A 12,792-nucleotide genomic window follows, 5' to 3' on the forward strand; every position below is an offset into this window, starting at 1 on the left:
TTAATTATTCAGTTAAAATTCACAATGGTCCCGTAAAAATCTTATACTTAAGCAAAAATTACTCAGCGATTCAAACAGAAGGTTGGTTTGGGTAGATCCACCCATACAACCACGGGGGTTTTCACACATAGGGAGGGGTCAGTTCTTTTCCATGGGAAACCTCGCCCTTCGAGGATTTAACTTGGGGGACTCCCTTAAGTAAGGCTTCAACCAGGATTTGAACCTGGAATCCCTCGGTCAGCGGCCAGCACACTTCGCTACCAAGCTACTAATACTTCGTCATATAATAAAATATTTTGATGTGAAATAAATCAGAACTTATCACTTAATTAATGAGTTATTTATAGTATCAAACCAATCAATACCAACTAAGAAGTATCATGCACAGATATATGTAAATTAAAAAAATGCCAAGAGAGGCCAAAAAAAACGAAGGTACAAATAAAATAAACACCCATACGTATAGTTTCAAATTTTCGACTGTTTATCGGTCCTCTTCGGGCTGGAGACCTGTGGGGACTGAAAGAACCATTGAAGGGTGAGGAGATTTGGATGAAAATTCGGGAGGCAGATGGGAATGAAAGAATGCACGAGGCTAAATCGGAGTTTGAGGGAAGTGGAAACCGATGTAGAATACAGGGCAATTCGAATACATACCGCCATGCGTTCCGCTCTTCCCTTTGCTTCGGCATGTCCACTATTTGTTCCAGAATCAATTCATTCGTGGAAACAGATGACGTTGTTTCTACAAGTTGTAAAATATCGCAAGCCTTCGGGAATGACAGCATGATGCAACTTCGTTTACGTTGCTAGGGAGTTCAAGAAGGTTGGTCAAATTAGTGAACATTAAAGGATGTAGATTACGTCATCAGTAGTGCAGGTGGGGGATAGAGTGGAAGGAAGCGGAAAATTGAGTAATTTGCTCGGAAGTGATTGGGTTATGAGGATCGCACAGGTTTTGGCAGGCATGAGGATCGAACGGGTTTGTTGGTATGGGATAGGTAATCTATTGGTTAGGGTCGTGAACCTTGAGAGCGGTTTGTTGGTTTCAAGGATGGAAAATATATCTGGTGGCCGTCAAAAGACAAAGGATGAGCAAGTAAGGGTACTTGAGAGAGGTAAGAGTATTGCTGATCATGGGTGGATTTAAAGTGGAATAAGGTGTTGAATTTTCGATTTTATAGAGAGATTAAATGTGTTATTTGGAAAGGACGAGTTTGATGAGTCTTCGCCATGAGGCCAGAGAGCGAAAATGTCGTGAACGAAGCGAAACCAGAGTAAGGGTGGAAGTGGGTAAGAGCATAGGAAAGATTATTCCAGAAGCCCAAGAACAAAATTTGCATACTAACGGCTAAATCTGCTTTCCATGTCGCAGCCTTTGATCTGTCATTGAAAATTTGAATTGAATGTTTGTCATTGAAAAATGAGTTCACGGTTTGAGGCTTTAATTTATAGAATTTATTCATATTGAATGAAAAACAAAGTTTAATTTTCATTCAATTGAAAAATAAGGCATTTTTGTATGAAAAATCCACAGAGAAAAAATCATTCGCCTTGACCGGGATTCGAACCCGGATCCCTCGATTTCCGGCCGAGTGCTTTAGCCAGTTAAGCTACCGAGGCGTCATTCTTCCCTGTGGAAATTTCCACAGGGAGGAATGACGCCTCGGTAGCTTAACTGGCTAAAGCACTCGGCCGGAAATCGAGGGATCCGGGTTCGAATCCCGGTCAAGGCGAATGATTTTTTCTTTGTGGATTTTTCGCACAATTGTGCATTGCGGGTGACTCCCGTAAAAGTTATCACCGTGGCTAGTCCCGGTATACTTAAATTCATTTTTGTATGAATAATTTCATTTAATAAGGATAATTTCTCATTAGTCCGAGAGGGCGGTGCAATGGAGTGTGTATAGTAAGACGCTCACCGAACCGGAAGGCCAGGGCGTCCACGTAAGTGTCGGAGCATCCGGGCTGGCTCTGTCCGCCGTTGGGGAAGAAGTCGACGTGCCCCAAGGGAGCGTAGGCCCCGAAGCCGTCGGCCCACAGCAGGCTACCGTCCGTGTGGATCACGTCAACCAGCTCGGCATCGCCGGAGTCCAGCTTGCGCCTCGTGTCCAAGTTGGTGCGCTCGAAGAGGAAAGACGCCGGGTCCAGACCTGCCAACACAACAACAGGAGAGTCATGCAGCATAGAGTAGAAGGCACACAGCCACTCTCAACAAATGAAGGCATTGTAAACGAATACCCAGGGCGGAGTCGCGGCGTTACACTCCTGAGGGCTGGGAACCAAAGTCGGAGACTTTAACGCCCGCATTACTCAGGAGGGAAAGGGGTGGAGAGGGAGGAAAAAGGGGAAGGTAGCGTTGCCGTGATGAGGACCCCGACGACATCTCCACGGATCAAGGGATCAAAGATAGAAAGAAAAGGGTTTAGGATGGACGAATCTCAATGCCATCATTAGGGCGACGGGGGATACTGTTAGCAAAACCATGCTTTGCTGTTCCTAAAGAATTGAAAATTTAATTCCATAGTTAAGAATATTCCGCCGATTTTTCCGTAGATAACAAATGAAGGAGGCAGTGAGACGCACCCGTGATTCGTCCCAGTTTGAGGCCTTGGGCCTTGAGGCCCTCTCCCACGAAGCCCGCCATTTGCGCACCCAGGCTGAAGCCGACCACGTGAAGGGCCTTAGGCAAGGCCCCGAGGCCGACCAGTCCAGCTAGCACACGGGCCCCCTGGCGGCCCACCAGCTCAGTGTTGGCCGCGGCCCTCAAGTACGAAGGGCCCCGCGCAGCAGTCCCCCAGTCCACCAACACCACGTTACACTCCTCCTGCCAACGATAACAACGGTTCACGGTTTATAAGCCAAAGTTACAAGCTGGAGACTATGGCGTGCGCATAATGCCGCTCACTTGATTATAAATATATTCCTTTGCAAATATTCTGAGTTATACGGAAAGGATCCAATTCATGAATGTGCCGAAATTTTTTACGCCGTATATAAGAATCTAGCTAACTTCGACATATAAACTGGTGAAATTTCCTTGTAATTATTGTTTGTTTATTTTTTAACCAGCATATTGATTGAACCCGTGAAATGGGCTTATCTGCACGACAAAGTTTTGCTGACATAGATATCGTAATTTGCATTATTTTGTGGTTTGAAAAGAATTTTCTTTTACATTTCCTTTATTAGTGAGATTTTTAAATCAATTTTACCATTGGTATTACCACAAACATAGATTCCATCGATTGTACAATTTACCAGTAATGAGAATCACTAATAATGAATGACCACTGGCCTCGCAGCCAGGAAGACAGGCGCTCTCCGATGTACTTACCTCTAAACGATGCATTTCCTCCTACTGGCAGCCTTGACAATACACTTGAACATCCATGAAAATGACAACGGCGATCATATAAAATTATAAAAGTAATTGACTTTTCATTAAAGCAAAATTTATCTTAACTACAAGAGTTCTCTATTTTATTACTTCAAGAAAGTTTCGGCTGATCTCGAATTCTTTCGACAATGGTTAACATATATAGGATTAAGGTTTATTATGAACTCCATCTTTCCTAGCAATGCAAAAGAAGCCGTTTTACCCACACAAATACCCAAGTTTCATCTTCGAAATGGCCGTTTTCAGAGCGATGCACTCGGCTAAAAATACGTTCGATAAACTCTGCTTCGCGTCTCTCAGCTAAGTTTAGGAAAGAAGAGCAGTGGCCTGCTAAACATGACCACAGCTCCTCCCCGCGAGTAAATGAATAACTACAGGACTGTCGAAGGGCTAAATGGCCTCGAATAAAGGATTATTAGAGGGTGAAAAATATCAATGGCACTCCGACCATCGCTCAATATCTTTAGTTTTACAACTACTATCGATAGTATCCGATAGTATTTTTCAGTAAAAATGTGCTCTTTTTGAAGTTCATGTTTAGTCATCTACGACCATTTGTTCAATATTCGTTTCGCTAAGTTGAATGGCGTCCTTCATTTTATTAATGTTTCTGTTTAATCTTTCTCTATTTTAGAATATATGTTTGTGGTTCAATGGGTATAATGATGACGAAACGTTAAATATCGCAATTAAGAAAGGTTTTAACGAAGCAAAGATACCAAAAATATCTTGGTTTTGTGTTTTTACTTTTGAATAAGTTATTTTGCTATTTATGTCACTAAACATAAATTTATAAAATATATGCCACTTTGATATAGGCCGTTTTCTTAATTTCTTTACTGTTATTAGCAATATCCTCCCAAATCAAAAATTTTACCCATAATTAAACATATTAATCGGAATTTTTAGAACTATCGGAAAATGTCGATAACTACCGATAGTCGGAAGGGAAATACCCAAAACTATCGATAGTTTTCCGCCTCTAAGGAGTACTCACCGCCTTGAGGAAGGCGTCTTTGGCTCGCAGCACCTTGGGCGAGTCCCAGCGACCGCTGAATCCATGCACGATGACCTTGAAGGGCAGCTCAGGGTTCAGCGAGGCGATGGCATCAGGGGCCGGAGAAGAAGCCTCGAGCAGCGGCCGCAGCGCGGAGCCGTCGTCGCAGGTGGGCTCTCGCCGAGTGCAAAGCAGGAAGCGCGTTGCCAGCAGAGAGGGCGGGTCGGGCACGTACCGGAAGTGGGAAAATCGCCCGGAAACGTGAAAGCAGCCGAGGGCACCTGCGATTGGTGTAGAAGAAACGTGATAGGAGAGAGGCCGGAAACGTGGAAAGGACCGAAATCAGGAGAGGAGGACGGGTCGGAAGTACGATAAGGGCCCGGAAACGTGGAAGCCTCAAAGTATAGTCTCTGGCGCTTTGTATGCCTCTCGTGGGTGATATGACGGGAATCCGATGGAAATTTCTTCAGTATTCTCAAATTTTAGCCGATTCCTCCCTCCCTAATGTAAACGGTAAAAAAAATCAACGGCTAATTTAAGTATGACGGGACCAGCCGCGGTGAAAACTTGACGAAGTCAACCGCAATGCAAAAAATGTAAAAAAAAATTCCACAGAGTAACGTCATTCGCTTTGACCGGGATTCGAACCCGGATCTCACGATTTCCGGTCAAATGCTTTAGCCAGTTAAGCTACCGAGGAGTATTTACGCCCTGTTGAAATATGCGGATTGTAACGGAAAAAACCATAGCTCAACTGGCTAAAGCACTCGACCAGAAATCGGGAGATCCGGGCTCAATTCCCGGTCAATGCGAATGATATTTTTCTCTGTGGAATTTCCGCATAATGGCAATAGCGTTTAGAGGGTAATAAAAAGTGAAGGCATAGCTTTTGCTACCGAGTTAAATAAATAAACTACCATTTGGAGACGCCTAGGATCAAATTACCTGTTGGCTTGCGCAGAGGCGAATTCATTGCCACTTCAACGTTTGCAGCTTCGTGACAATGTCTGAAGGCCATACTTATCGAAGAACGCGTGTCTACCACCCCGACAGCAGAGGATCCTTTAAAATTTTCATTGCGGATTTCAACCCTAGCCGACAACGATTTTTGCAGAATTCCTACGTTCTTTACAAAAGAAATCTACAGAAATTTTTTACAGGGCAATTTCTTATTGTAAGAACAAAAGTTGATGGAAATTATCTACTTCATGTCTTTATAGTTAACATAATTAAATTGGATATTTTCATAATAAAAACTTGCATGTACCAGAAAAAGACTGTTCAGTGTTCATGTATTCATCCACGGTAGTGTGAACATTTCAACCGCATCACCGAATCATGTGAAAATAGTACAAAAGAGCCGATAGGGACTGAATGAGAGGCACAGGTAAATGAGGGTGGTTCACTGGTTCACTATTATTTTTTTATTGCCTAAATAGAAAGAAGATTATTACTGGAGTACGAATTTCACACTTTTAGATTTTTAAATGACGATATCTATTTTTCGCGACTAAACGAAAAGTGAAAAATTTCAAGCGCGCGAAAACGCGACGGCTAAGTAGAAATGATGGGAAAAAGTCCGTGGACGTATATCTGGTTCCAGCTGTCGCCGTGTGAGGTGACCATGGGGCGAGGCTTTGAGCGCTGATACGACGTAGGCTGCTAGCACGTAGCAGAGTACCCCTCTAGCTGGTAGCGCTTGGCTTAAATAAGGATTATTAATACCCTATCAAACGAAGGAAACTTTCCGAACTTAGGTATTTTTATTGTGTGATTATTAAGAGATGTTTCCCTGAGTTCTATGCCTCATGCAAGCATTGGTAATCTCAGACGATGTAACACTCCTATCTACTCGTATAGAAACTAGGTCCCTGTGACGTCACGTGGATTGGAATCCCATTGGCGGCAATCTGGCCTTTTTCAAATGAGGTTAAAATTGACCGTTGCCATTCGTGTGAACTGGGATTTCTGAAACCAAATAATTTGTATATTATGATTACATTAATGGTGGGTAAGGAATCGCAATCATTGCTTTTCGTTTTCTTTGATGAAGGAAACTACCCCATTGGCTCCGTCACGACTACGGGTCCATAACTCAGAAAAAGCCTTCAAACGAAATGCGTTGGGTTTCACTGCTTAGGTAGTTCTATCTACATCTGTAAATGGAAAATTTTCTGTACGCACTAGGGACTTTTCTTCAAATTTTCATCCATTTCATTGAAATCTAAGAGTTTAGCTAAATGTAAGGTGACATAAGTCTTACAATCTGTCTCAAACGTTATCATCATCATTAGTCAACAATCCTAAGATTGGTTTGACGCAGCTCTCCATTTCTCTCTCCTATCCTCTAATCTCTTCATAGTTACATATTTATTCTCTTCTACATCCTTTATAACTTGTCCTATATAACTCATTCGGGGCCGTCCCTTGCCCTTTTTCCCTTCCACTTGTCCTTCAACGATTGTCTTCATCAGACCATCGTGCCTCAAAATGTGGCCAACTAAGTTGTCCCTTCTTCTGCTTAATGTTTTTAGGAGGCTTCTCTTTTCTCCCACTCTCCTTAGCACTTCCTGGTTACTCACACGGTCAATCCATTTTATCTTCATCATTCTTCGGTAGCACCACATTTCGAATGCTTCCACTCTTGACTTCTCTGCTGCTGTCAACGTCCAAGCCTCGCTTCCATAGAGAAACATACTCCATATGTAGCATCTGATGAATTGTTTCCTTACTTCTATGCTGGTATTTTCAGCTGTAAGAAGATTCTTCTTTTTGTAGAAATCCCTCTTCGCCTGCGCTATTCTACTGTGTATTTATTTCTTGCTCCGTCCATCGCTGGTAATTCGGCTTCCCAGGTAAGAGAACTCGTTCACCTCTTCAAGCTTATGCTTTCCTAGGTTGATGTTTGTTTTAGCCTCCACTCTTTTGCTGCAAACTAATATCTTAGTCTTCTTTTTGTTGATTTTCAGCTGATATCTGGCCATTGTCCTCTCCATGTTTGTCAACGTCTTCTTCAAATCCTTCTCTGTCTCGACTATGACTGCTATGTCGTCATCAAATCGCAGCATACTATTTTTTTCTCCGTGGATTTCCACACCCGAAGCTTTCTGCTTGATTTCATTGATGGCTTTCTCTATGTAAACATTAAAAATTAAGGGGGAAAGCGCACAACCTTGTCTCACCCCTTTTCTTATTCTCGCTTCTGCACCGTTTGGTCCACATTTGATCACAGCTACTTGGTTTTTATACAAACTATGAATAATTCTACGATCATTGTAGAATACGCCGATTTCTTTCAAATTTCTAAGCATTGAATTCCAATCCACATTATCAAAGGCCTTCTATAAATCGACAAATGCTATGAAGGTTGGTTTGTTTTTCTCCATTCTCTTCTCTATGATCATCCTAAGAGCCAAAATTGCTTCCCTTGTGCCCCTGCTTTTCCTAAATCCGAATTGGTCCTCATCCAGGAATTCTTCTGCTCTTCGTTCAATTCTCCTGTAAATGATTCTTGTCAGAATCTTCGACGCATGTGTCGTCAGGCTTATGGTCCTAAATTCTTCGCACTTCTCAGCTCTCTTCTTTTTGGGTATGGGAATGATGATGTTCTTCTCGAAGTCACTAGGTAAATCTCCTGTTGAGTACATATCGCAGATAGTTTTATACAGTTGAGTTAAGACCTTTTCTCCTGCATTTTTTATTAACTCTGCTGGAATGTCATCTATTCCTGGGGCCTTATTCTTTCGCAGGTCTCTTACTGCAGCGTCAAATTCCGATCTTAAGATGCTTGCTCCAATGTCATCCTTTTCAACTTCACTTTCCTCTTCGAGAACTTTTGAGCTAAGTTAGCTCCCGTTGTATAATTCCTCCAGGTATTCCTTCCATCTCTCGGCTTTGTCTTCGTTTTCAACTAGAAAGTTTCCATTCCTGTCCCTTATGCTATTACATTTTGTGTTTCGTTCCTTGAAATGGTTCCGCACTATTCTATAGGCCGCTTCCACTTTCCCTTTTACGAGGTTATTTTGCACGTCCTCACATATGTTCCTCATCCACGCTTCTCTGGCTTTCCTCGCTTGGCGGCAAATCTTGTTCTTTATTCTCTTGTAGCAAGCCTGTCCTTCCTCAGTCTTCGTATTCTTATACTTTCTCCGTTCTTCAATGAGATCTAGGATTTCCTCCGTGATCCATGGCTTTTTCTTAACACATTTTCTTCTTCCCAGAACTTCTCTAGCGGCCTCCTGATATCCACTTTTTATGGTAGTCCAGTTATTCTCAACTGAGTTTTCAGACTGATCTAGTCCTATCTTGCGCTCCACTACTTCTTGAAAGGCCTGTTGATTTTTTGGCTCCTTAAGTTTCCCTAATTGCCAGGTGTTCTTTGCTGATTTCTTCAATTTCTTGAATTTCAGATGGCATTTCATCATCACTAGATTATTATCACTGTCGACATCTGCCCCTGGGTAGCTTTTACAGTCCTTTATCTAGTTTCTAAACCTCTGCTTCACTAAAATATAGTCTAGTTGAAATCTTCTTTTGTCTCCTGGCATTTTACATGTGTATCTTCTTCGCATGTGATTCTTAAATAGAGTGTTGGCAACCACTAATTTGTGTCCTGTGCAGAACTCTAACAGCCTTTCTCCTCTTTCATTTCTATTTCCTAATCCATATTTTCCGGTTATTCTTCCATCCTGGCCTTCGCCGACGACAGCGTTCCAATCACCTAAAACAATAAAGTTTTCTTCACCCCTTACCTGTTTGATTACTTCCGGCATATTATCGTAGACGTCTTCAACTTCTTCATCCTTGTAGTCTGTCGTGGGCACGTAGACCTGTACCACTACGGTATCTACCGGCTTAGTCTCTATCTTCACCATAACTATCCTTTCATTGTACTGTAGGAAGCTTTTCACACGCATTCCGGCGCTCTTTCTGAGCATTATCCCAACCCCAGCATTACCGTTCAGGGATCCTGTGTGTATAATCCTATAGCTTCCACTCCAAAAGTCTCCCTCCTCAGGCCATTTCATTTCGCTGATTCCTAGCACGTCGATATTCAGTCTTTCCATTTCCACTTTAAGGTTTTCTAGCTTACTGCAAGTCCTAAGTGATCTCACGTTCCATGTACCTATCCTCATAACTTTATCACAATTGACCGATGTACCCTCTCGGGTAGTCCCCGCCCGGAGATCCGAATGGGGTACTAGTTTACCTCCGGAATTTTTTACCTGAGAGAATTCCATCATGTCAGACAATTTAAAGTTGGAGTAGCTTCGCCTCCTCGGGATAATAATGTGGTGGTTTCCCCTTGCCTTCCACATGTACCACCACCACATGTACCACACATTCCTCGCAGTACTACAGCCGTTAAAGTAAATGTTACCACGCCTGAAGTGCAATGAGTATCGCTGTACTAACCATCGTGATCTCCACCTTCACTCATATGAAGAAGAGCTGCTGCCCTCTCCTCCGGGTGATGTGAGGCATAATTGTTGGCGGCCTCTCATCGCCAAGTCACGGTATCTTCACAGGTTTAGTGTATCATTTAGATGGCCTATCTCACCCAGGGATATACCCATACCACCTCGGATTACCGCCGATTTTTGTCCACGACTGCTTATTCGACAAGTAAACTTGCTTATATCGTAGCTAACCTCTATATCTAGAGGTTGACCCACCATCCGCAACCCAGTGGACGCACTCGGTGGCTTAAGCTCAGCCGCGAGCTCAAACGTTATACACCTTAAGAATTCGATCAATTTACCACGCCTACATTGAAGAATAAATTGAAAAGTCTTACGAAAATGGAAAGGAAACTTCGCTGATTTCCACTGATTTATTTCGTCCGTACGACATGTTTCGAACCATAGAGGACATTATCAATTACAACAAATTTGATTGTTAAGCAAACATATAAACTCTTTGAAGGGGGATAGGGGATACACTCCTTCTACTCTCTATATATGTTGCTTATGTTGAGTATATATGTTTGCTTGCCATTCAAATTCGTCGAAATTGATAATGACCTCTATGGTTCGAAACATAACGTAAGGACGAAATAAATCAGTGGAAGTCAACGAAGTCACCTTTTCATTTTCGTGTTTTAACTTCCACATAGTTGAGCCTAATACAATTGAATGAGAAGTCTTATTTTACCAATCAGTATTAAAACAAATTCAACCAAAAGACTGACGCATGTGAACGCAGGCCTCAATTCCATTTCATTAACTTCCAAGGTTTGGTCAAAATTTAAACCCCTGAGTTCGGACTTCTAATGCGACTCCTCTGCCTCTCTCATCTGCGGCGAATCCGTCAAATGGCGCCTTGAAAAGGTCCGATGGGCCGATGTCGTTTGCCGCGTCGTGCCGCCAGCCAATCCCCAAAAGCACCGCATCCGCCGCACGGGTCCCGATGCCACAGAAATCACTCACTCACCGTAGCAGACGGACTTGCGGCCGAGTCGCCGGATGGCCAGCGCGCCCTCCAACAGCCGATCCACTAAACTGGAATGTGGAGGCGCTGACGTCGCATCCACCGCACTACCGTCACCGCCTGCAAAAACAAAATAACGAGTAATAGGGTGGTTTGCTATTATTTCTTTATTGCCTAAATCGAAAGATTATTACACCTGGAGTACGTATTTCACGCTTTAAATTTTTAAATAACGATATATATTTTTTGCGATTAAACGAAAAGTGAAAAATTTCAAGCGCGTGAAAACGCGGCGGCTAAGTAGGAATGATGGGAAAAAGTCCGTGGACGTATATCTGGTTCCAGCTGTCGCCGTGTGAGGTGACCATGGGGCGAGGCTCTGAGCGCTGATACGACGTAGGCTGCTAGCACGTAGCAGAGTACCCCTCTAGCTGGTAGCGCTTGGCTTAAATAAGGATTATTAATACCCTATCAAACGAAGGAAACTTTCCGAACTTAGGTATTTTTATTGTGTGATTATTAAGAGATGTTTCCCTGAGTTCTATGCCTCATGCAAGCATTGGTAATCTCAGACGATGTAACACTCCTATCTACTCGTATAGAAACTAGGTCCCTGTGACGTCACGTGGATCGGAATCCCATTGGCGGCAATCTGGCCTTTTTCAAATGAGGTTAAAATTGACCGTTGCCATTCGTGTAAACTGGGATTTCTGAAACCAAATAATTTGTATATTATGAATATACTAATGGTGGGTAACGAATCGCAATCAATGCCATTTGCTTGATGTGATGAAGGACACTATACTCTATACCGTGAATGGGTCTAAGCAAGCAGGTGGTGAACGTTGAAAAATAGTGCAAGCATAGGCCTATCATGTTTTGTGGTGATTTAGCTAGGAAGTGCTTAAGTGGTGGGAATAAGAGGCCCAGATGAAATGAAAGAACATTAACGAATAAAGTTAAATCTAATAGATGAGTGATTAGAACTAGTAATACTATCAATTACATTTAACTGCGTAGGCTTCCAGGGTGGAAAAAAGTAAATTTGCTCGTTAATTGATGGGTCTGTGCCCTACAAACTCGTTTCCACTTTAAGTGTGCCAAAGCGTTCATACGTCCAGAAAGCTCTTTTCAACTAAAAATTATATTACATATTTTATAAATCTCATTAGATCACGCGACTTTTACCAGACGTCATGGCGACGCATAATGTATTATTCTCTTATCTGAGGAAGCTATTCGGGAATTCAACAACAAGCAATAGCAAATTGAACCTAAGTCGCCAATAGTTATAAGTAAGTCTCTAAAAATGAGTATTCCGGTGGAATTTAATGTGTAGCTCTAGTTATTATTTTAACAATAGAATGGCTTATATGTTTATAAAGTTAGAGTTACAAATAACCGCGAAACGATTCATTCACCTTTCGCTGAATTTTACCACGGGATATTGGGAGTGGTAGCGATGGTGGTAGCCATCAGTTTACGTACAAACGTAATTGTTGAAAAAAAAATTTCATATTTTAATGTTTTTCAGTCAACTAATTCAAGTGATCGTGCATTATACACGCGTTAACTACCAAAAATCCAATGACATTACAATCGAAAATTTCATTAGGCATCATATTCCACTTGAACCTCAAATATTTAATACAGGACGCTCATGGGGTAGTTAAGAATCAATTGTTTAGTACATTGGAGATACAGATACACATTTTTTCAAGTCGCTAATAATCTGAGGAAAATATATTTGCGAGGCGACGACGTTAAAGTAAGGCGAATTCATAACTTCCGCGATAACGTGAGGTGCACTCATAGAAAATATATGCAGCGGACCATTGCACCATTTAAGCTTCTAATTTTAGCTTTTTATATAGGGCCGGCTGTTGAGTCCACGTCATACCTTAGTTAGCGAAGTGTGAAGAACCTTAATAACGTATATTGGATTGGGAGATTGGTGAACCTTTCA

At 42.2% G+C, this 12,792-nt stretch overlaps 1 protein-coding gene across 1 annotated transcript in view; it reads right to left on the reverse strand.

Annotated features, from left to right (window-relative positions):
• Nucleotides 1–12,024, reverse strand: part of LOC124171779 (inactive pancreatic lipase-related protein 1-like) — a 28,228-nt gene extending 16,204 nt beyond the window's left edge. The window contains exons 1-5 of the mRNA XM_046551133.1: nucleotides 12,015–12,024; nucleotides 10,830–10,946; nucleotides 4,398–4,678; nucleotides 2,587–2,827; nucleotides 1,923–2,153 (exon numbers count right to left, since the gene is read on the reverse strand). Of these exons, the coding sequence (XP_046407089.1) occupies nucleotides 1,923–2,153; nucleotides 2,587–2,827; nucleotides 4,398–4,678; nucleotides 10,830–10,946; nucleotides 12,015–12,024 (880 nt within the window). The remainder of the gene's footprint in view (nucleotides 1–1,922; nucleotides 2,154–2,586; nucleotides 2,828–4,397; nucleotides 4,679–10,829; nucleotides 10,947–12,014) is intronic.
• Between the last annotated feature and the right edge of the window lie 768 nt (nucleotides 12,025–12,792).

Source organism: Ischnura elegans, chromosome 1 (assembly GCF_921293095.1).
Source record: "Ischnura elegans chromosome 1, ioIscEleg1.1, whole genome shotgun sequence".
Lineage (NCBI taxonomy): Eukaryota > Metazoa > Arthropoda > Insecta > Odonata > Coenagrionidae > Ischnura > Ischnura elegans.